The sequence below is a fragment of the Lepidochelys olivacea genome, assembly GCF_965140295.1.
Source record: "Lepidochelys olivacea isolate rLepOli2 genome assembly, chromosome: 20".
NCBI classification, from domain to species: Eukaryota; Metazoa; Chordata; order Testudines; family Cheloniidae; genus Lepidochelys; species Lepidochelys olivacea.
In genome coordinates this window covers 22,011,196-22,035,226 of record NC_140430.1, presented here as the reverse complement: position 1 = coordinate 22,035,226, position 24,031 = coordinate 22,011,196, and the positions used below count along the sequence as shown (strand labels likewise).

The following is a 24,031-nucleotide window of genomic DNA, read 5'->3' as shown; positions in this document are numbered from 1 at the left end:
CCACACAACAAAAACACTAATCCAGGAACCTATCCTTGTAGCAAAGCCCGTTGCCAACTCTGTCCACATATCTATTCAAGGGACACCATCATAGGATCTCACATCAGCCACATTATCAGAGACTTGTTCACCTACACATCTACCAGTGTGATATATGCCAGCAATGCCCCTCTGCCATGTACATTGGCCAAACCGGACAGTCTCTACGCAAAAGAATAAATGGACACAAATCAGACGTCAAGGATTATAACATTCAGAAACTAGTCAGAGAACACTTCAGCCTCCCTGGACACTCAGTTACAGACCTACAAGTCGCAATTATTCAACAATAAAACTTCAAAAAAAGACTCCAATGCAAAACAGCAGAACTGGAATTAAACTGCAAACTGGACACCATTAAATTAGGCTTGAATAAAGACTGGGAGTGGATGAGTCATTACACTATTTCCCCTTGCTAATTTTCCCCCTACTGTTACTCACACTTTCTTGTCAACTGTTTGACATGGGCCATCCTGATTATCACTACAAAAGTTTTTTTCTCCTGATGATAACAAGACCAACTGATTAAGGTTGGCTATTAAGAGTTGGTATGGCAACCCTCATTTTTTCATGTTCTCTGTGTATATGTGTATATCTCTTCCTACTGTATTTTCCACTGCATGCATCTGATGAAGTAGGCTTTAGCCCACGACAGCTTATGCTCAAATAAATTTGTTAGTCTAAGGTGCCACAAGTACTCCTCGTTCTTTCTGCTGATACAGACTAACACGGCTACCACTCTGAAACCTGTCACGTAAATAAAGTACATCTTGTATTTTGTATAATGTAAAACCTTCCTCCTTGTCTCCAGGGCACCAAAGTAGGATGTTGCTAAAAGCTTCATCCACAGGCACCATGTCCTCCTCGGATGATTTTGAAGAGAGAGATTCATCTCAAACATATGAAAATGGTGAGCAATAAACAAACCTACATGACTGATAAAAAGAAACAGCAGGAGAGCATCCTGCGTCCCATGTGCTTCCCCATTCTGTTAGGCTTATGAAAGGGAGCTTTCCATACACAGCCCTGTCAATGCATGTAAATCCCAACGGGCAGCGCCCCTGCTATTCCAGTTCTGGACCCACATACAGCTCTGCTGATGCCCCTCAATTTGGACCTGCAGCCCCCCCGCCCCGATTGCTATTCCAGCTCTGGGCTCCCCACCCAACATATACAGCTCTGCTGATGCTCCTCAATCCAAAACCACAGGCCCCTGCTATTCTAAACCTGGGCTCCCCACAGCAGCTCTGTTGATGCCCCTTCCAATCCACAACGCCCCATGGTATTCCAGCCCTGAACCTCAGTAGAGCTATGCTACTGCTGCTCACTTACATATGGCAGCAATGTCCCAAATTCTATTTCAGGCCCCCTCCAGTTAAGCCAATAACCGTCAGTCATTATGTTGAGCACCCCTTATCATCCCCAATGGATAGCAGGACAAGAGAACTGCCCAGCTGTCTAGAGAAATGGGCTGCTAAGTCTTTTGCATTTCTAGATGGCATGAATGACTTTTTATAATGTCTTCTTGTTATTTACATGGTTGCTGCACCAGAAAATGGATCATCCCAGTGTCAGTTTAAGAACATCTCTCTGTCAAGTGCAGCACAGACCCACCGGCTGCGGAAATTGCGGGGTCCGTCCAAGTGCAGGGAGTGTGAAACCTTTATGGTCAGTGGCACCGAGTGTGAAGAGGTGAGAAAGCTCAGAACACCCTGGACTGTAGATAACCAGCTCTCCCTGGTCCCTGTGCAAGGTATCTCACTGCAGGCATGTCCCCGGTGCAAAACTATGTGAATGGGCCCCACACTGTGAGGCCAACAACTCAGTGCATGACCATCTCCCTGTCTCTTACCCCAGGCTGCTCTGCCATAACAGCGGAGGAAAGGGAGGCAAAGGGGAAGTATCTCCCAATGATGCGCTTCTGCAGAGAGGTGTAGAACAGGGAATGGAGGGAACAGGAGAAGGGAGAGCCTGTGACGTGCCCCGGGGGAGACACTTTCCGCAGCTTCTGGACACTTTCCCCTTGCTGAACTGTAATTAGTGCCTAACTGCAAGATCGTCCTACCCTTGCAGTGCTACCTGACCTGCCACAGGAAGTGCCTGGAGAACCTCCTGATCACCTGTGGCCACAAGAAGCTGCCCAGCCGAGTGCCCCTCTTTGGCATCGACTTCACACAGGTCCCACGGGATTTCCCAGAAGAGGTTCCATTCATAGTTGTGAAATGCACCTCAGAAATCGAGGCACGTGCCCTCGGAGTGCAGGTGAGCAGCCCTGGGGTTGAGTCCAGCACAGGGCTTGGTCCTGCTCCCGCTGGGGACCAGGATTATGCTCCATTTGACTTTGACAGGAACTCCAATGAAGTGAGCTGTAGCTCACGAAAGCTCATGCTCAAATAAATTGGTTAGTCTCTAAGGTGCCACAAGTCCTCCTTTTCTTTTTTCACAAAGGGGGTTTCCCTGGTGAACCATTGATGGTGGCCCAGGCAGCTGGCACAGGTCACCTGGCATCAAGACAGACTAACTAAAATTCTCTCTGGTTTCCTCTAGCTCTGGTATTTCTAATGGCCCATTATGGGGGTGGCTGAGTACCGAGTCTCTGCATATCACCCTTTGTTGCCTGTCCACAGGGGGAAAGAGAATGTCACATCCCTTCTTGGCCTTAGCTGCAGAAATTAAGCTGTCCTGTTAGTTCCTGGCCCTTGCCTCCCCACTCCTCTCACATTATCTAACCAGGATCCCTTGCCCTTTCCCCATTTCAATAATGCAGGGGATCTATCGGATAAGTGGGGCCAAGGCCCGGGTGGAGAAGCTCTGCCAGGCATTTGAAAATGGGAGGGAGCTGGTGGAGCTCTCAGAACATTCTCCCCATGACATCACTGGCGTCCTGAAGCATTTCCTGAAGGAGGTGGGTAGCAAATCCCTAGGAGGAGCCAGGATCAATCTCTGGTCCTGGCTACTTGCAGGCTCCTGGCTTCAGTTTCTGGTGCATCTCTGGGAGGGTGGCAACCCCTGTTCCTGGCTTGCTCTTAGCTGGGTTTTTGAAGCACTGGGATGTGTTGATGTCTGTTTGTTTACTGTAGAATCAGGGATTAATTCCAGGCACTGATCTCCTAACTTTCACCTTCTGTGGTGCCATGGGAGTGACTGTCTAAGATGGTCCCTGGGAAGTTTCCTGACCTCACCAGGCCTCATGGCTTGCAGTGATAAAGGGCAGATGAGACCCAATGCTTCCCTGAGCAGTAGCAGGCCTGGGTTATTTCTGAGCTTCCCCAAATATTAATTCCATGTGAAAGGCAATTCTGGCGAGGCCTGGGCCTTCTCTGCAGGCGCTAGAAGTTCATGTGAAATCAGGGAGCCAATCACTAGTTTGCACATCATGGGGATAAGAGTTGGTATGAGCCTGGGAGCATGTGGCTGAAGGGGGCCACGACTGCGGGGCCACTGACACCAGCAAAGGTCCTTCATGGGACTTTCCCCAGAGCATCAAATAGGCAGGCTGCAGTAACACAATCTCCCTCATCTCACCGCAGCTGTCAGGACCAGTGCTCCTGTATGAGCTCTACGATGAATTAATCGCACTTGCCAAGGACCTACAGAGACCTGGGGAAGGGAAGAGAGACAGCTCAGGGTTCTCAGCAGATCCCATTCAAAGCATGAAGGACTTGCTGAGCAAACTGCCTGGGACTAACTACAACACCCTGCGACACCTCATTGCACATCTGTACAGGTGATGGGGACAAGGGGCTGGCTCGCTGATTAGCGTTACCTGGATGGGGAGGGGGTCTGTTAGACGCTAGTGCTGCAAAGAGATTGCTGCAGAGATCTTGCTCCCCAGATGAGCATCTGGCACAATGGCAGGTCAGTATCAGAACAAGTTCTTAGAACACATCTACACTTGGAGTTGGCGTATAATTTCCAGCTTGAGAAAACATACTCGAGCTAGCTCTCCGTGAGGTAGCATGCTAAAAATAGCATGTAGCCACAGCAGCACAAGCGGCGGGAGGGGCCAGCTGCCCCGAGGACGAGTCTGGCATCGGTGGCTCAGTACAGCTAGCCTCTCCTGCCATTGCACTACTGCCACAGCCATGTTCCGTGTTTAGCACACTAGCTGGGAATTACACCCTCAGCTTGAAGTGCTGACATGTCTGTAGCCTCCTTCGCCAGCGAAAGGGCAGGGTTAGACCCAAAGGGACAGCCATGAGGGAAAAGCCTATTCAGAAGAAAGGTGAGACCCTCGCAGCTCCCAACAAGGGAGAAGGAAAAGGCCCTGGTCCCAGATGAGCTGGCTGGCCACTCCTTAACTGATGGCACTTTACAGTTAAACTAGGTGCAGAGCCAGAATCCCCATTAGGGCAATGGGAGACATGGGCCTATGTCCCCAAGCTCCTTTCATTCAGCGCTGACCAAGCATCTTCTCTTAGAGCTAGACTTTTCACTCAGCTCAGAGCAGTTTCTTGGGTCACAGTCAATGTTCCCTCTAATTTTTGACAGGCTGTGTGTGCAAAAAATCTCTTCTATGCAAATTTTTGTGCGCACAGTGTTTCGCTGTGTGCGTGGGGTTTAGGATCAGTGTATACATGCACACGTGCACAGCTTAGAGGGAACAGTGGAGTCTGAGCGTTGGAAACCAGAACCTCATCCCCTCCCTCACTCATCCAGTTCCTACCAGGGTCAGGATGTATATCTGTGCCAGGAAATGGTGCTATCAGCTCCCCCACTACCTGCCCATTCCGTCCCTCCCCGCTCACTGCAATGGGTTTGAGAGCTGGGAAGCCCCTAACCATGATGTTTCCCTTTCCCAGGGTGGCTCAGAGATACGAAGAGAACAAGATGTCTCCCAACAACCTGGGGATAATCTTTGGGCCAACGCTGATCCGGCCTGGCTCAGGGTGTGATGTCTCCATGTCATGCCTCGTAGACTCTGGGTACCAGGCCCAGATTGTGGAGTTTCTCATTCTGAGCTACGAGAGGGTCTTTGGGATGGATGACTTGCCTCCATCTTTGGATGAAAACACTTCGCAAGAGGCCTTGGCAGAGAAGGACAAAGAGGAGCAGCAGAGCGCTGAGAAAGCCCAGGGTGTGACCACAGAGGTACAGCTCGGAGACACTGAGCTGGGCCCCGTGACCCTGTTATAGTCCCAGGGAGTTGGATTAGCGAGGAAGACGGGATCTTACAGAAAGTGAAGCCACTTGGCATCTGTGGGTTATTCAGAGAGCAAATGGGCGACTGAACAGGAAGAAATTCCAAGCTACGGATCCCTCAGCAGCTCCCCAGACAGCTCTGGAGAGTGTTTTGCTGTCCATTTTAAAGAATCCGATTCCTGCAGAAAAGACATGGGTTTCTCCAGATTACGTTACTCAGGACATTGCTGCGTCTCTCAGTAGATAGTTTTATAGCTCGTGGAATGGACGATTGTATAAATAGCGAAGGATACAGCAGGATCCCCAGCTCAGACCTGCTGGGCTTGCCTCCCTCAGAGGCGTAGTTCAGCTGTGCCTAGATAGGCTGTGTTTCTGTGCTGCTGAGGGCTAAGCACCTCTCCAGCCCTCCCCATCTCTCACGATAAGGCCTAGCACCCTTCCTCTTCAAAGCACTTTAAAACTTGAGGTAATGGGCAATACCTCCTGGGAGCCAAGTCAGGGGTGTTACCCACATTTTATAATTGAGGTAACTGAGGCAGAGAGAGGGAAAGTGGCTTTCCCAAGGTCACAGGGAGAGTCGAAGCCTGAATGATCAGTATCTGTGTCCCAGTCCTGTGCTCAGGCCACTGAGAAGGGTGTGGGGGGGCACTTCTTTTTCTTAATTGTCACATTCATGTCTTGTTGGCAGTGGTACTGCTTTCCCTGTGGTTCCCAGTCACTGAGGCCTAAGGAATTATCGTGACTGTGATCCCAGCTGAAAGCAGGTATTAATCTGACAGTGCACCTGACTTCCATTCCCCATATGGAAAAGTCCAATATAATCTAATAGGTATGACTCTAATAGGGAATCAGCACCTTTCCATAGTTTGAGTTTGTTTTTTTTAAACCATCTGTCACAGAGTCACTCACCGCACTGACGCCCTCCTGCTGGCCATTTTGGGAATTAGCTCTGGTCAGCAGGTGTGCCCTCCAGTGGTGGTGGTGGCTCTCCCGTCCTTGTCTCCACTTGCAGACCCACTACAGTTCCAGTCTCACTGCCTCTGCGTCAGGGCACAGCCCTCCGGCCATGTCACAATCCAGGTTCCCCCTTCCAGGGGCCTCCTTCTGCAACAATTTAGTGGCTCCTTGCAGCAGCTTGGCAGTCCATAGCCTGGCTGCTTCTTCAGCAGCGAGTGGGGGAGGAAGGGACCCAGGCCCACCCACTATTCTGGGTCCCAGCCCAGGGACCCTGTAAATAACAGCTTCCCGCTGTCCCGCCTTTCATTCTCCACCAGTCTGTCTCAAGTCCCTGGACCACTTCCCCAGCACCTTCGGCTCCTGCTTCTGGCTCCTTCACCCTCTTCCAGGGCCTTGGGCCTGCAAGTGCTAGCAGCCCTATTCACAGTGCTAGTCTCTGCAGCCCTCTAGGAAGCCAGTCCCCTCCCTTGGGCTTCCTGCAGCAGACAACCTTGCTCTAGCCTGCAGCTTCCTTTTTATATGGGCCAGCTGGGCCCTGATTGGCTGGTCCAGCCTTGCAGCCACAGCCCTAATTGTCTGTTTCCTTGTAGCCCTCCAGGCTGGGTTTTAACCCTATCGGGGCTTGTGCAGGGCAGATGCCCCGTCACAGCATCCTATATAATTCTACAGCAGGGATGGTTACTAAATTCTACAGGAAAGGTAAAAAATTATTGCGGGGTGGGGAATTAAGTTCTATAGGAGTTCTCAATATAATAATAAAGCCAAATCGTGAAGTCCCTGCTCAGATTTTGATCAATCTCTGTACAAACTCCCACTGACTTCCATGGGGAATTGGGCCCATAAGAGCAATGATGTTCGGGCCCCACTGTAGCAGCCATCTCAGGCTCTCATTTGTTTCAATCTAATAGTAATTACTTTGCTGTAATTAATGGTTATGTTTCCGTTGCTTCCCCCCACTTTGTCCATCTGCACAAGGACTCACAAAGGAATCACTAAGCGAGGCTGCAGCATGACAGATAATATGGCTGCTGCCCATTAATGCTGCGCATCGTGACCTATCCAGAGGGAACCAGGGAGGTGACATGAATTTAGTGCCATTTTCATAATCAGTCCTTCACCAAGCTTTTAATTGGCTTATTCCTGATTTATATCGAGCATAAAGAACAGGTGGCTCTAAATAAGGGGCCTGTGCTTCCATGCAGGGTTTTCTGAAGGTGCCATAAACCCAGGGAGTGAACCTTGTCTCCCCACAACTCCAGGGCAGAGCTACCGCCCCTTCATTCTAAAATGGTCTGTTTTAATAGTATGTAGAATACCTGGATGTAAACCTCAGCACAGGTCTCGTTTCTCCTGCCAGAAAGCAACCCCTGCTCCTGTGGTGCCTTTTGTGGCAGGCAGTATGGTTCAATGGGCAGAGTGCTGATTTGGCACTTGGGACACCTGGGTTCTGTTGTTGGTTCTGACCAGTTGTGTGACCTTGGGCAAATCACCTCCCCATTGTTTCACCTCACAGCCTTTCTCTAGTTAGATTCTTCAGGGCGGGACTGTCCCACATTCTGTGTCTGTGCAGCACCCAGTGAAATAGGGTCCTAACCCCAGCTGTAAGAGGCCTCTCCCTCTCTTGCTGAGCCAGCTTTAGCACTGTGCTTTTGCATTGGGCAAGCTGAAATGGAGTCTTGGAGATCAAGATACTTTTGCCATTAGCCAATTATCTTTGTTCCCTTGGCTATTGCAACATTCAGGGAATTGCATATTGTAATTAATCTGAAAGGAGAGCCCTGTCTAAAGAGGTTCACAAAACTCGGCTTTTTCCAACAGAGTTTCTCCTTCAAGCATGATTCAAGTGAGGGCTACGTGTCTGATAAGTCATCTTCCAGTGAAGCCATCAATGAGCTGACAATGGAGGGAGCACACAGTCCCCTGAGCACAGATCCCCTAGGTAAATGTCAAGCAGGGGCACATGTTCATGGAGCAGGTTTTGGGTTGGCTTGATCTGTGTTTACTGAACTTTCACAACTTCTTTGTGTCTGCCTGTCTCTGCGTGTGTCCCTGTGTATGGGGTAAGGCATGGCATCGCTCTGCCACTTTCCTGTCTAGGCAGCCCACTCCATCACAGTCACCGGGCTAGCATGCCACCAAGTTTCAATGTATTATGAGCCCTTCTCGGGAAGGGGTTTTCCTTTACTCCGCACAAGCCCTGCTGCTAGAGGCCAGGAGGCCTAGAGTTACCTGCCAGAGTCGATTCTCTAAGGTGCTGTAAGCAGGATTCACAGGCTTGAGAACACAGCGCCTGATCTCCCCTCACTTGCACCCATTTCCCACCATGTCTCTGAAATTACTCCTGATTTACACCAGCATTAAGAGTGGCAGCTCAGTCCCCAGGACTGAACAGGGGAATGGCCTCCACTTGTATGTTTGTCCAGGGATTTGTACTAGTCCAATTTGTCACATTAGCTAGGCCGCATGCTTTAGGCCAGTGGTGGGCAACCTGCGGCCCGTCAGCCACAGGTTGCCCACCACTGCTCTAGGTTGAGGGGGAACCTCATCTTAAAATAACTCTCTAATGTTTTGTTCAGATTTGAATAGAAATGACGGCTCTGAGCTGGAGGACCTTGAGGAATCAGTGCACGAAAAGCCAGACTCAGATTCTGATTCAGTTCTAGGGACGCAACCCAGGGGGTACTTCAGCCGGCAGCCTGTGAAGTATTCTCGACCTGCACAGGCCAAAATGAGGCCAGTCATTCACAAACCTTCCAGCTTGTCCTTGATGGCTGCTGCTCTGTCTAGCCCTCTGATGGAGGCTGATGCAGAAGGCAATCCTGCAGACTGCAGCCCCATGACAAAGGAAGTCCTGGAGAAGAAAGGCAGCAGCAGGAGTAGCTCACCAGAGCCCAGCACACTGCAGCGACGTTCTGGAGGAAAACAGCAACTCAGACATTTTGAGATCACCCAGGAAACTGCCAGGATGGTCTCCAAGTTTCAAACCAACAACAGTTCCACAGGGTCCCCTCAAGTTTCTCTGGAAAGGACAAGCACAGACTGCACTGAACCCGAACCAAACCCTCACCTGGGGACACCATCCCAGGAAAACCTTTGCGAACAATGAGGAGTGCACTGCTGGAAAGTGAGACAGACCTGCACTGCCGCCAAGTGCTGCCTGCTGAATGGTGGGGACAGAGAAGGGGATGAGATGAGGACCCAATCCTAGCTTTCTGTTAGGGATGGAGCCTGCAGGAAAGACCTCTGCTATGAATCATCAGGCAGGCTGTGGGTCAGCCCAGAATTTCCTTTTTTTTTACTGTTTAGCAAACTCCAAGAGACCGTTCAGAAATAAGTCCAGAGGACTTACTGCTCTGTTCATGGAAAGCAAACATCTGTCAGTGGTGCCAGGAGTTTTCTGCAAGGGATGGGTTCGGTGTGATACACATTTTAGCACAGTGTGATGAATAATCTAGGCAGTACAGAGAGAGCACAGATTACTTGGCCGCGGATACCTAGACAGAGAGGAAATGACTGTAAAGATTAGGCCATTGGAGGAAACACTCACAAATGGTCACTTTCTTGAAGCTACAGGCCTCCACTGATTTGTTTAATTCCCAACATCCCTCATTTTTCAGCACAAATCCAGTGAAGCAGTGTGTGTTGATATGGTTTGGGGGTCCTGGGGCTTCTACTGCTGCAATTTCTATTTTCTATAAACACAGATAAAAAGCATGTATCTTTTAGGAAAGAGAAGAGATTGTGCCACCCAGTGAGCAGCCTCAGTGTGTTTCTTTATCTTAATTCCATCTCTCTGCTTTTCCAACAGACCCCTCACTCTCTAGCATCTCTAACTGTTGTGTCACAAACATAATCCCTTGAACCCATTACAGAAGGGCACATTTTCACTAATCCAAAGCAAGACTAGTCTGTATTTTGGTGGTTCTCAACATCTTCCATATCAGGATCACATTAAGACAACACCCTCCCCCTCCTGCCCTGCACATTGATTATTCACCATGGAGCCCTATTCTGATGGTGTCAGAACCAAACTAAGTCCATGTGATGTTTGTTTGAGTAAAGATCTCAAGATTAGGCCCCAGATGAATACATGAATATTATGTAATGAGCTAACACTGAAATATGTAAAATAAAATGATGGGTAGCTACGTGGGGTGATTTATTGTAATAGGGTGCACACTGCGATCCACAGATATGGATTTTCTTGGTTTCTGGTTATGTACAGGGTGAAATTCACCCCTGTGCAGAGGGCAGTGCAAGGACTGGCCACCAATTTAAGCTCCTTTTGCATAAGGGTGAATTTCTCCAATAGTGAGCAGCTGTTGAGCTACTTGTGTCTGAACCAGGAAGCCATTAGCAAATGGTTAAAGCTAATATTACATCTCTCCAAGTCTGCTCAGCATCTCTCTCTTTTTTCTGATAATGTTGGCCACCTTCTTTTTTCTCTTTCCTCATCCCTGATCTTTTTATTTGTTCCTGTTTCTTAACAAGATCCTAAAAGAAACGCTAAGGATTTACTCCCAGTAGTTGTAGAGCTTGGGCCAGAAAATGGGGGAAATCACCCACTCACTCCACATCATGCCTCAAAAGATGTATATTTAATGTTAATATGTTGCTTTGTATTCTTGAATATTAAATTATCTTTTAATAAAATTTCTGTAGTAAGTGTTAGGGAGCTTTATTACAAGTTCTTTGTGTCCTGTTTGTTTGTTAAATGAGCATTTGTGAAATCCCTGGCTGGACGTTTGTTGGCCTGTTGTCATTATTTGGTTTGTGCCAACAGTGCCCTCAACCCTTTATAAGACAAAAATTAAAGACAGTCTCTATGCTGAAGAGCTCACCATCTAAGGGACTGAAACAGATAAGTCAAGACATGCTGCAAGAGCTGGAAGAGGAAGGTAACCCAGATTTTCCTTTCTTGCCTCACGTTTGAATTGAATTTTACAGGATGAGGTGCTGCCTCCACAGCCCTCCTACACCATGAGAGCAAAAGGCTAAATCTCCAGTCTGAGCTAGGATACCCTGTATGACACATACAGGTTGCCCTCAGGCTGCACCTTATGAATTCTGTACTTTACAAATCTGTCAAATAGATTCCAGTAAACAAGAGCCACAAGGCAGCTCACATCTGCCCAGACAATTTTTTTATCTAACAACGTTTAAATACATTAAGCCCATTTTGATCGTGGTAGGATTTAAATCCAGAAAATATGCCACTGAGTGAATTTTTACATGGACTCTGTGGAACAGATCTTTAGCCAATGTAAATTGTCATCACTTCAATGGAACTATGACAATTAACTCCAGCTAAGGATCTGCCCTCATGTCCACCAGATGGCACCCAAGAGTCAACATGACCATTTAACTGCTAGTGCAGTGAGCTGTAGCTCACGAAAGCTTATGCTCAAATAAATTGGTTAGTCTCTAAGGTGCCACAAGTACTCCTTTTCTTTTTGCGAATACAGACTAACACGGCTGCTACTCTGAAACCTGCTAGTGTTCTATTTCCCTGCAGCTACTGTGTCTATTGGCTGCCTATGCTGCTCTGAACAAATGCAGCTTTTCTACAGCACTACTTCATACTGATTTCCTAACACACACAGACCTTCTGACCTCAGTGTTTATTTTTAATAAATTAAATTATTCTATTTTGCACTTTTCATTCTAGGATCTGCAAGTACTTTGCAAAGACAGGTCACTATAATTTAATCCATTTTACAGATGGGTAAACTGAGGCACACCCAAACGCTAGACCCAGGAAAATAGTAATACAGCCAATTCCCTAGACTCCTATTACAGCTTTTGAAGATTCACTCTCTCTCTGGGAACATGGAAATTGCCAGACCAGGAGTCCAACTAGACAAGTATCCCATATCTGACAGTAGCCCAAACCAGCTGCTTCAGAGGGAAATGCAGGAACCCTTCAGAAGGCAGCAATGGTATAACCTGCCCCCAGGGGAAGTACCCTCCTGACAGAGAGATGTTGAGGCTCCTGCCTGAAAAAAGACACTTTATAGCCCTTCCACAAGTCTTGGTTATTTTTAATCCACGCTATAATGCTGGTTATTCTTGTTATCCCTGTAAATGTCCAAGATTTTCCTTATATGCAGTGTTGTTGTAGCCGTGTTGGTCCCAGGAAATTAGGAGACCAGGTGGGTGAGGTAATATATTTTATTGGACCAACTTCTGTTAGTGAGAGAGACAAGCTTTCAAGTTACACAGAGCTCTTCCTCAGGTCTGGAAAAGGCACTCAATGTCACAGCTAAATACAAGGCTGAACAGATAGTCTAGCATAACTAGCTGGCACATATTCTTAAGGGATCAACCTTTTCCTTAGTCCTATTAAACTCTTGACCTCAAATATATCATGTGGCAGTGAGCTCCACAGGTTACTTGGGCATTGTGTGAAAAAGCATATGCTACTCCTTGTAGGGGAAGCTTTGAAGCCTTTGCCTAATCGAAACGGTACAATTTCTGCCATCCAGCTATGCCCTCTGCTTTTCCTTCAGGCATTCCAATAAATACAACAATGCTGCTTGTGAAAATGTGCTCACTAAGTAAATCGACATTGCTCACTGCTTTCTGCAGGGCTGATATTTATTCAGTAAAATCAGTGTCAGGGCTGTCTTTCCATCCAGGGCTCCAGCACTGCCAAAACTCTCATACGTGGAGGGAGAATCCTTCAGTATGGATGGATGGTCAGGCAAATCTTTCCCACTTGTGGTGGGTTTGCTGCATGCCTTAGAGAAACATTTAAAAAGCTATTCACTCCATGATGTTTTAAGTTTTCCCAGTTAGCATCCCTGGAGATGCAGTCAGTTCTTACTGTGATGTGTCTATGGGATTGCCTTTGTTCCCTGTCTGATCAAATTACAGGAATAAAAGGAAATGACCCCTAAGAACATAAGAATGGCCACACTGGTTCAGATCAATGGTCCATTTAGCTCAGTATTCTGTCTTGTGACAATGGCTGGTGCCAGATGCTTCAGAGGAAATGAACAGAACAGGACTCCATATCATGTCATCCTGTCCCAGTTTTTGTCAGTCATGAGCTAAGGACATCCAGAGCATGTGGTTGCATCCCTGACCATCTTGGCTAATAGCCATTGATGGACCAACCCTGCCTGAATTTATCTAATTAATTTTTTAACCCAGTTATATTTTTGGCCTTCACAACATCCTCTGGCAATGAGTTCTACAGGTTGACTATACATTGTGTGAAGTAGTACTTCCTTTTGTTTGTTTTAAACCTGCTGGTGCTTGTGCTATGTGAAGGGGGTAAATAACACTTCCTTATTCACTTTCTCCACACCATTCATGATTTTCCTCACAATTGCATGATGTTAAAGAATGGAGGTCACAAGTAAAGGCCTGGAGCAGCTGACTGTCTCTTGCGTTTTGGGGCAAAAATCCAGCTTATCTTTGTTTCTTCCTTATTCAGTGTAACCAAAAAACAAGCTGCAAATGACCCATGACAGCTGCAGTGGAGGGAAGGGCAGCAGTGTATATCTTTTAGAGATGCTGCAGGGATCTCTAGGCGTTGATTCCATGGGGACAAATTAATCTAAATTCAAGGTTTCCATCTTAAATCATTAATCACACAAAAAAAAGATCCTGCCCAAATTCCCCCACTATCCAGCTACCAAAGCCCTTCTGACAAACAAGTGAAGCATCTAAATCAGTATTTTGCCTCTTCTCCCTGTGGGGTGCGAAGAGTGATCGTTCCAGTCCCATCCCCCACAGCATTACTCTGAGCTAACAAACCAGCAGATTAGAGCATTAATTGCAATAGCCTTTCCAGCACAGACAGGAAGCAGAATGCATTACCAAAGGCAGCCTGAAGATGCTGTGCATTTCCCCCTCAACTACCATCCGCAGCCCACATAATTTAAACCAGTTAGCTGTAATCACTGCCACATGCAGGCATTTTCTTCATAGTCTCCCCTCACAGGATGAGTCACTCAGTTTAAATATGGTTTCAGAGTAGCAGCCATATTCAGTCGGTATCCATCAAAAGAAAAGGAGGACTTGTGGCACCTTACAGACTAACAAATTTATTTGAGCATAAGCTTTCGTGAGCTACAGCTCACTTGATCAGATGCATGTAGTGGAAAATACAGTGGGGAGATTTTATATAGATAGAGAACATGAAACAGTGGGTGTTACCATACACACTCTAAGGAGAGTGATCAGGCAAGGTGAGCTATTACCAGCAGGAGAGCAGGGGTGGGGGAGGAACCTTTTGCAGTGATAATCAAGTTGGGCCATTTTCAGCAGTTGACAAGAATGTCTGAGGAACAGCGGGGGGAGCAGTTTAAATATGTTGCTACAGAGAAGCGTTTTCTAATTAAACTTATCTGCCTCTCACTGGGGATCTGAGAGGGTCTGAACACAGTTGGACAAACTCCCAGACAGAAAGAGGGGTCCAAAATCATTCTAGCTAATCTGTCTATCCATCCATCCCTGTCATTGTGGTATCTAAGTGCTTGCATTTTTTGTGTTAGGCCTCTTTGACTATGGATGCTGACCCAGCCATGTGACATTGACCCAGGTCAGGTGACTGAGTCCAAGCAACACATATCCATCTTTTACAGTTTTTTGGTGAGTCACACTTTTATTACAACCCAACAGAGACTGGGGAGAGAAGGCAGAGTATGCAATTTCCTTTCCTTTGAGACTGAGGCCCATCCTCTGCCTTGATTTACCTCTCACAGAACTCCAGCAGGGGCTGCGAGTGGCACTTATTCTGCTTTTGAAACTGAGTAATGGAGAATCCAGGCTGAGTGAGCTATCACAGGCACCACTTCCTAGCAGAGAGATTGAACTTGCTAGGGAACAGCATCCCGTGGGTGGTGATGGAAGCCTCTTCCCCATTGTGGTGGAGTTCTGATTAAGGCAAGAAGATTTTTGTCTTTTGTAACCACTTTATTTTTTAAAATATATTACATAAAACAGTAATGGCAGCCTGCTGTCAGCTGCGGGCACCATTGTCTCCTCTCCTCTACCTCAGACGCTTCCCTCAAAAAATGGAAGATGCGCTTTCCTGCCAGCTATCTCACACAACGGTGTCAGCTACTGCATGCAATAAGTCATTTGAAACTCAGACTAGCCAAAACCCTGGTGAACAGATGGCAGAGAACAGACCATCCTCAAATTCCTATGGTGATAAAGTGCTTTGAGATCTACTGCTGAAAAGAGTTGTATAAATGCTAGGATTTTGTTAAAAGAAAAGGAGTACTTGTGGCACCTTAGAGACTAACCAATTTATTTGAGCATGAGCATGAGCATAAATTAACCAATTTATTTGTGCATCCGATGAAGTGAGCTGTAGCTCACGAAAGCTTATGCTCAAATAAATTGGTTAGTCTCTAAGGTGCCACAAGTCCTCCTTTTCTTTTTGCGAATACAGACTAACACGGCTGTTACTCTGAAACCTAGGATTTTGTTGGTTGTGGTGGTTGTTTTTTTTTCTTCTTTCTAGTACAGGGGATTTTCAAAGGGGACTAAGGCAAGCTCCAGCCCTCGAAATATCTGCCCTCAGCTGGGAAAGTCTGGTATAACAAGATGGCGCTAAAGCATGCTGGTTTTAACGGTAGACCCCATAACAGGACACACACAGGCTAGTCTGGCAATGGGCTTTAACTCAGTCTTTTTCATACAGCCCCAAGGGCCATTTTGAGGTCTTACTGTTTTAACAACTAGATTGATTGTGAGGGCATCAATGGTTGCGGCTGCAGGGAAATCTTGCAAAAAGAAAAGGAGTACTTGTGGCACCTTAGAGACTAACCAATTTATTTGAGCATGAGCTTTCGTGAGCTACAGCTCACTTCATCGGATGCACAAATAAATTGGTTAATTTATGCTCATGCTCATGCTCAAATAAATTGGTTAGTCTCTAAGGTGCCACAAGTACTCCTTTTCTTTTTGCAAAGACAGACTAACACGGCTGTTACTCTGAAACCTGTCATTATGCAAGGGAAATCTTGATTATTCTGGGCCAGCAAGCTTGGGGGCCTTGGGTGTCCTCCAGACTTTGTTTTTTCAGATGTATCTAATATTTTATTTATTTTGTTCTTTGAAGTTGAAATGTAAGAGCTCAAACTAATTCACACAGGGAAACATTGTGCTCCTAGGCTCCTTCCTGTCTTTGGTGCCTTATTTCTACTTTAAAGGACTGGTCCTCAAGTGTGTATTGCAGGACATAATTCACAGTCCTGGATAAGTCTATGAAGTGGAATTATCCCCAGCCAGGTCTCATGCTCATGTCCCATTTCAAAGCAGGGGCAGAGAATCCCTTGTTTATTGGCCTATCTGCTGCTAGCTGTTTTCCAGGCAGCTGCTCTCTGACCCTGTGGCTCTGAGCTGGTTCCTAGGGGATGCAGTTATGATAGGTTTACAGATCATGGGAAGGTAAAGCCCTAGTAACCTTAACAAGGAGACTTTTATCAGCCAAACCATCAAGAAACAAACCGCTTGCTTTGAGCTTGTTTTCATCAGTCAATATTAATTCAGGATAATACAACCACCTAATCCAGCCAATGAAGACACTTCTGAGTCTCAGCAGTGCTCAATGACCCTCTTATCATAAAGTGAATTAAAGGCCTGAGGGTTTCACAACTGGAGACCTTGATTCCAGGCTGGGTGCCTCCTGGCACCATCATTGTGAGGCAACAATTGGGTTAAAGAAACTGAATCTGATAGATTAGGAAAATTCAACTATCCATTAAAATTGTGAGGTTAAATAGAAGGTGAAATGTGTACAAAAAGGGGCCATAGTTCTGAGACTTGGTGTCAGGAATCAGGAAACTCAGTTTCCCAGCAACCTAACCAGCACAGCTGGCCTGTAGTGGACTGTTTGATTGGCCACCCTGCCTGATTGGTGGGCAGAGTCCACAGATCAGCTTACACCCGGCAGCTGGAGCAGTGGTGGTTGTTCAAAGCCTTTGTTCCTGGCTGTTAGCTGCTTGTTCCAGCCTTGCCTTGTTCCAGGTAACCTGGCCCTGACCCTTGACTCTGGTTCCTGACCTGGGGCTCCTATTCCTGGCTACTGACTCCTGCTGTGATGGGGGGAGGGATTTTATCAGCAAAAAGTAAAAAAAAATTTTTGTTTCTGCCTGGCACATTTCCCCTTCCCCAAACCCCTAACACAGTTATGTCTTGACATATTCAGCAAATGTCGGCTACTAAACCTTTCAATGGAAGGGAAAGCAGCTAGTAACTGGCTCAGATAAAGTTAATTATCCATATAATAGCAGGGTTTTTTAAAAAAAAATTTCCAATTAACTATTTATTTTAAAACAATTACAACCCAATCTCTGTGATCATGGTGCCATCACTACTGGATCCTCTGTTAAGTACAAGATCCTTAAACAGGGGGGTAGTTGGATCCCTATTGGGGGGCCAGAACCCCCTCTTCCCACCAGAATCCATTCCTGATGGGAAGAGTTGTCCCATGCAGGCACTGCTTCCCACTAGAGCTGAGAGAGGCTGGATGTGGATTCCAAGGCCATCAGGAAGGGAGCCCCGCGCACCAGGGCCTGTGAGAGAGGCAGACACACACAAGGGGCTGCTCACTTGATGAGCTTCTTGGCCTTGAAGCGGTGGTGCAGGTAACAGTTGCTAGGCAGCTATAACTTCCTGTGTTCCTCAGGCTTCCTCTCTTTACACATCTCACCTGGAAATCTGAGTTTTCTCCCTCTGCCATTGACATTGAGTGAGTGCATTAGGGGCCTGGATTAAATGCCCATTGAATAAATGGGACTCCCTCCCTTGGTTCTAGTGGGTCGAGGATCAGGCCCTAATTCTATTTTCCCCTACCCAGAGGGCCAAATTCTGCTCTCATTGAGACCAGTGTAAATGTGAAGCAACTCCACAATCTACGGGGGCAGAGCCTGGGCCTGTGTTATTTGGATTTTACTTTGGGATCAGTATTTGTGTGTGGGGTATGATTGAGCAGATTAATGACCTTTTAAACTTAATACTCCATTAGTAGCTGCTGTGTGCAGCAGAAAAATGTGGATTGTGTGCCAAATCCTCCCCTCAGTTACACGTGTTCCCATCTTCCATGAATATCAACTAGACCAAAGGTTTTCAACCTTCTTTCATTTATGGACCCCTAAAAAATTTCAAATGTACATGCAGACTCCTTTGGAAATCTTAGAGATAGTCTGAGGACCCTCAGGGTGCGTGGACCACAGGTTGAAAACCACTGAACTAGAGTCACTTACATTAAACCAGTAACAGGATCCCATAGAAACTAGAGCTAGATGGGAAGGATCTAGCAGGGCATGTAGCCAGGATTTTCAAAGCAGCCTCTGCCATCCACTTTCATTCAAACTGGGCACCTAAATCCTTCAGGCTTGGTTGAAAATTCCGTTCTCCTGCCAGGGGCCGCTGCAGGCATGTTCCGGACGAGGTCCTCTCCAGGGCCAACCTTTTCCCAGGCCAGTTTTAAATGTCTCAATGCCAGACTGAATTTCACCATCTTTCCCTCTTCATGTTCAGCTTAAGTGGGCAGGCAGGGACACTTCAGAATGAGCTGGTATTTGTAGTTTCTCATGGTCTTGCTGCCTACTGCTTTGTTGTTTATTCTCTGGCATTTGTGTTTAAATAAATTAAGGCTCTGCCTCCTGTTCCGGAAGGAGCATCTGTGAGTTAATTGAGGCAGGGATCAGGGAAGCTCAGTCAGAGTTTCCTGACTTATCTTCTGATAGTCAGGTCTTTAATTGTCAGCAGGAAGGGTTGGAGCAGATCCGTACCTGGGGCTTCAGGGGGGCTATCCCTGTGTCACTTCCTTCAAAGAAAGGGGCTCTCCAGGCAGTCTGTCCAATCTGACTGTGTTCCCTTGTGGAGATACCTTGATACCACCACCTTGAGAGCAAAGCCCTGTGGGGTTTGCCAAAGGGGCTATCAAGGATCCCAGATCCTTCTCAGATATAACAGTTCCTACAAAGCAGGGTCCAGGGGAAACAAAATCCTGCAGCTCTCTTTGGGCGCTCAGGGCTCTGTGGGGCTCAGAACCTTCTTTCTTCTGGCCCCTGCTATATGTCACTATTTCTTGTTATCTGCATGGACCAGCTGAGAGTCTGGCTTACATACGGGATATTTTCTAAAACTGCCTAAAAGAAGGGGCCTTGGAAATGGGCAGCTCAGCTTCTTACATTACCTATGAACCTACTTCATTCAAAAGTAAGGTCCTTGAAACCATTAGCACTTCTAAGCCGTTTGCCTTTAACACCCTCATCCCCTCTACGTAAAGCAGAGAGCTGCTATCTGATCAGAACCTGGGGCTTTAACAGGAATATCTTAATCTGTTGGTGTTTGGTACCTAGAAGCCAGCAGAGACCCTGCCAGTATGGACCCATACTCCATACTGCACCCAACAATGGCACTGACAGAGACTCATAGGCAAGGGGCCTCTTAGACAATCTACTGCTGACTTCAGTGGGAGCAGCACCAGGCCTCCTGGGCTCATGTCAGCCCATCTCTGACCTAGCTACTGCACACGCACATGCACCACATGTCAAGTGGGTGCTTACAGGAGTAAGAGCTGTTGTTTAAATAACACTGTCTGTCTCCCGCCCCCCCCCCCCCGAATATGTTTAAAATGCCTTTGAGAGCGTCATGCACAAAAGATCCTAACACTGAGACATTAATGCAACATTATGGCCCAGAAGGTTTCCCTCCTACAATAAAAGTGAATTTAGAAGTCTCAGCTCTAATGCTCTAAATGCTCAGATGGTAGTAGAGTCTTAGCTAACTAAGGTGCCAACTGCAGCATTCACTTTTTTTCTTTGTAGAGACAAAGAGCTAGCAGTTCTTCCCTCATGGATTCTTTGGCAAGGAGGGACTCAGCTCTCTTCCTAAAAGGAAAAGGAGGACTTGTGGCACCTTAGAGACGAACCAATTTATTTGAGCATAAGCTGTAGCTCACAAAAGCTTATACTCAAATAAATTGGTTCATCTCTAAGGTACCACAAGTACTCCTTTTCTTTTTGCGAATACAGACTAACACGGCTGTTACTCTGAAAGCTCTCTTCCTGTCGCCAGGAAAGAGAAAATTGTAAAAGGCTTTATAAGACCTTTAGTCTGCCCAGCACCCCCTTAGAATGGCAGGAACACTTTCTTCTTCCCAAGGATATTTGATTCTCACTATAGCTAGAAGTCTGTGAGCAAGGCTAAATGGTTATTGCAGGAGCTGGTTGAATTATTTGCTGTGGAATAACGAACTTGCTCCTATTGAAATAAATGGCAATCCTCCCACTGGCTTCAGAGGTACAGCATCAGGCTGAATGTGCATTGGAAAGGTCGACCTTTTTTTCTCTTTGCAAGCCATTTGCAACTTGATCCAAACTTTCTTATTCATACTTTGCCAGGTGGTTCATGCAAATAATTTTCAGCCTCTGGGAATTTGTTCTTTGACTAATCACTATTCTTGATGTGTGTCTGGTCACCTGACTCATGGGGTATTGGTTCTGCTCCCTCTGACATGTTTAAAACTGGGGATTACTGGATAACAAATAGTGCACTTCCAAAATGCATTTTTTGATGAATAATTGTAATGCACTGTGCCACTGCATGTGATCGGGATTCCCTCTAGCAGACCCAGGGAGGATCAAACCTGCTGTGTATTCATAGCTAAAAGAGTTACTCTTTTTTAACCAAACTGCTAGGGCAGGGGTGGGCAAACTTTTGGCCCGAGGGCCATATCTGAGTTGCAAAACTTTATGGAGGGCCAGGTAGGGAAGGCTGTGCCTCCCCAAACAACCTGGACCCCACCCCTATCTGCCCCCTGACTGCCCCCCTCAGAACCCCTGCCACATCCAACCCCCTGCTCCTTGTCCCCTGACTGCCCCCTCCTGGGACCCCTGCCCCTAACTGCTCCCCGGGACCCCACCCCCTATACACCCCCTGACCCTTATCCACACCCCTGCCCCCTGACAGGCCCCCTGGGACTCCCACCCCCTATCCAACCCCCCTGTTCCTGGTCCCCTAACTGCCCCGACCCCTATCCACACCCCCGCCCCCCGGGACCCCAACCCTTATCCAACCTCCCCGTCCCCTGACTACCCACCCCCCAGAAACTCCGCCTCATCCAACTGCCCCCTGTCCTCTGACTGCCCCCCGGCGCCCCCTGCCTCCTTACCATGCCGCTCAGAGCAGGAGTGGCGGGCCAGAGCACCGGCGGCGCAGCGCACTGAGGCTGCGGGAAAGGGGGGACAGCAGAGGAGGGGTCGGGGTCTAGTCTCCCCAGCCAGGAGCTCAGGTGCCTGGCAGGACCGTCCTGCAGGTTGGCTGTGGCCCGCAGGCCATAGTTTGTCCACCTCTGTGTTAGGGTGTTGTTATTTTGTAAGTCTCGCTTGCACCCAGCAATCTTAACTCTGCCCTCTTGGCTGGCCAAGATGAATCAATCTCTAATGGTGACTCCATTGTCTGCAGTGACGGAGTGAAGTTGATTATTATGGTGTGTATTAATAAGCTGGATTTCACAGTAAGCAAGTGAATGCTAAGGGGGGTTCGTGAGGTTTATGCTGTACAGGAGTGACTTTCATCCTTGGTCATGAATGCCCTGCATTCAGTCCTTCCTGACATCCATGGTATCTGTGTGGATGCAGCCACAGTTCATTAAATAATAATTTGCCCAACAATAATTAATACCCAGCAAATGGCCAAATCCTCTCAAGCAATGAATGCCATAGTACCATCAATAGCAGCCCTAGCTTGCCAGTTGATACATTAATCCTTTTATGTGTAGTTTTGTGTCCACTATCTTTGCCCATCTTGGAGCTGGCACGTGGGGATGCTCCTTGAGTTGGTCTCCCTGGGAAATGTATCAACTTGCTCCAGTTTCATTTTCCCTGGAGGCTGCAGATGTGATGAGAAACTAGTGATAGCCCTGCATTTCAGTGTGGTTAGGAGCAGGGTCAGATGCAGGGATGATGCAGTCACTTAGCACCTCCCATCTGAGGAACTTAAAGCATTCTGCAAATGTGAACTAAATGAGCCCAATTCAGCCATGAGACAGGGGCATGTTGTTCTCTCTAGTTTAAAGAGGGAGAATATGGGGGTAAGGGAAAGAAATGGGGGTTCTGATAAGCTGTTACAATTATTAAAGAAGTTGAATGTCCTCTACAGTAAAATACATAAACCCAAATGTTTTCTATTTGATGTTTAAATGTATTTATTGACTTGTTTGAAATGGGTGTAATAAACTTCAAAAAGAAAAGGAGTACTTGTGGCACCTTAGAGACTAACCAATTTATTTGAGCATGAGCTTTCGTGAGCTACAGCTCACTTCATCGGATGCATACCGTGGAAACTGCAGAAGACATTATATACACACAGAGACCATGAAACAATACCTCCTCACATCAGGACAGTGGGGTGGGAGGAGGTATTGTTTCATGGTCTCTGTGTGTATATAATGCCTTCTGCAGTTTCCACGGTATGCATCCAATGAAGTGAGCTGTAACTCACGAAAGCTCATGCTCAAATAAATTGGTTAGTCTCTAAGGTGCCACAAGTACTCCTTTTCTTTTTGCGAATACAGACTAACACGGCTGTTACTCTGAAACCTGTCATAAACTTCAAAAGGCTTCTTGCTGCAGCCATGAGTTCAGCGGAATCCATTCCAGAGTGCTAAGCACTTCCAAAGGATTGCATATCTATGTGCACTGCAATTCCTGCAGAATTCATGAACTGAGCTGGATCAGTTCTCGATTTCCAAGTTGCACCACCTAGGTGCTCAAAGAAGTGGCAGTGGTGTTATGCCAAGTAACAGACATAGAAATCACTCTAATACGGGATATGGTACTCAGTATATGAATAGTTTTGTCTTTTTACCTTTAAAAAAAATTGCTAATGTCACCCTTATGCACCACGCTTCCTTGGTTTCAAGTTCCTTAGCTCTAGCAAATACTAGATCAGAAAATTACATTAATTACTCCTGCAGTTTCCATTGGTTACAATATTTGCTTTTACTTCCTGTCCTAAATTGTTGTGTAGCGCTGCTGTGTGCTGTATCCTGTAAGATAGTTGCTATGTTTCACGCCAGAGGTGGCTCGATATTTTCAGTGGTCAGTGAAGTGATCCACAGCTATGGTTTGTATATTAGCTTGTAACCAGCTTTGGGATCCTGCAGGGTGTTATATGAATGCAATATATGGACAATGTTCTCATTTAATTGTTAAATGTTCTGTTCTAATAAATTCAAAAATCTGCTAGCAGATCAGAGGAGGAAGTATGTTGGGTGGAAGATGCAGCGGAACGTGAGTGTTTCTCTGAATTTCTTGTTGGGTCCAAAAAAGACATCAGGAACAAAAATGGATGATGTGGTTTCTATTCTTGTTTTTGTTTCTTTTAAGTTTTATGTTACACTGATTTATTCCTCTCTTGTGGACACATGGAGCCAACGGCGCTTGTAGCAACACAGAGAGCAAGAGCATGAATTAGCTGAATATATGAATATCAAATGTTTAGCCAAGCCTTGCACATTTCAAACTTTAGAAGAATATTGTACTCACTGGACTGAATGCTCAGACCGTGGGTGACAATCTGCTTCTGCCCTTTAATTTGCAACATGGCACAGACACACCCTTGGGTGTTGCACACCTTAATATACACAAGTCAAGTGCATGCAACAGAGAAAATCTGGAACAAATTAAATTAAATGTGCACGTCTGGGCATTTAGATCAACTGTTTGTGGCTGGAATCCTTTCAGAGCACTGGCTGCCCTCCTCTATCATTTATTTTAAAAAAAGATTTGTAGAGCTGTAATTCAGTCTGTGCTTAAACAGTCAGTTTGAGATATTTAGCAGTGAGGGCCTGCGTGACCATCAGCTTTGTTGCCCTTTTAAACTAATTTAAAATACATATAAATGTTTTTAATATATA

General features: G+C 46.6%; 2 protein-coding genes across 3 annotated transcripts in view; both read left to right on the top strand.

Moving 5' to 3' along the window:
- GMIP (GEM interacting protein) overlaps positions 1-10,813 on the top strand; it is a 55,823-nt gene extending 45,010 nt beyond the window's left edge. Inside the window, exons 16-23 of the mRNA XM_084609986.1 lie at positions 851-949; positions 1,592-1,731; positions 2,113-2,301; positions 2,807-2,944; positions 3,570-3,766; positions 4,842-5,130; positions 7,957-8,077; positions 8,715-10,813. Coding sequence (XP_084466112.1) covers positions 851-949; positions 1,592-1,731; positions 2,113-2,301; positions 2,807-2,944; positions 3,570-3,766; positions 4,842-5,130; positions 7,957-8,077; positions 8,715-9,244 — 1,703 coding nt within the window. The 3' untranslated portion in view covers positions 9,245-10,813. The remainder of the gene's footprint in view (positions 1-850; positions 950-1,591; positions 1,732-2,112; positions 2,302-2,806; positions 2,945-3,569; positions 3,767-4,841; positions 5,131-7,956; positions 8,078-8,714) is intronic.
- Positions 10,814-17,055: 6,242 nt separating this feature from the next.
- LPAR2 (lysophosphatidic acid receptor 2) overlaps positions 17,056-24,031 on the top strand; it is a 45,586-nt gene continuing 38,610 nt past the window's right edge. The window contains exon 1 of one of the 2 annotated variants that reach the window (XM_084609832.1): positions 17,056-17,127. The gene's annotated coding sequence lies outside the window, so the exon portion shown is untranslated. The remainder of the gene's footprint in view (positions 17,128-24,031) is intronic. The other variant, XM_084609835.1, reaches the window with a different exon arrangement.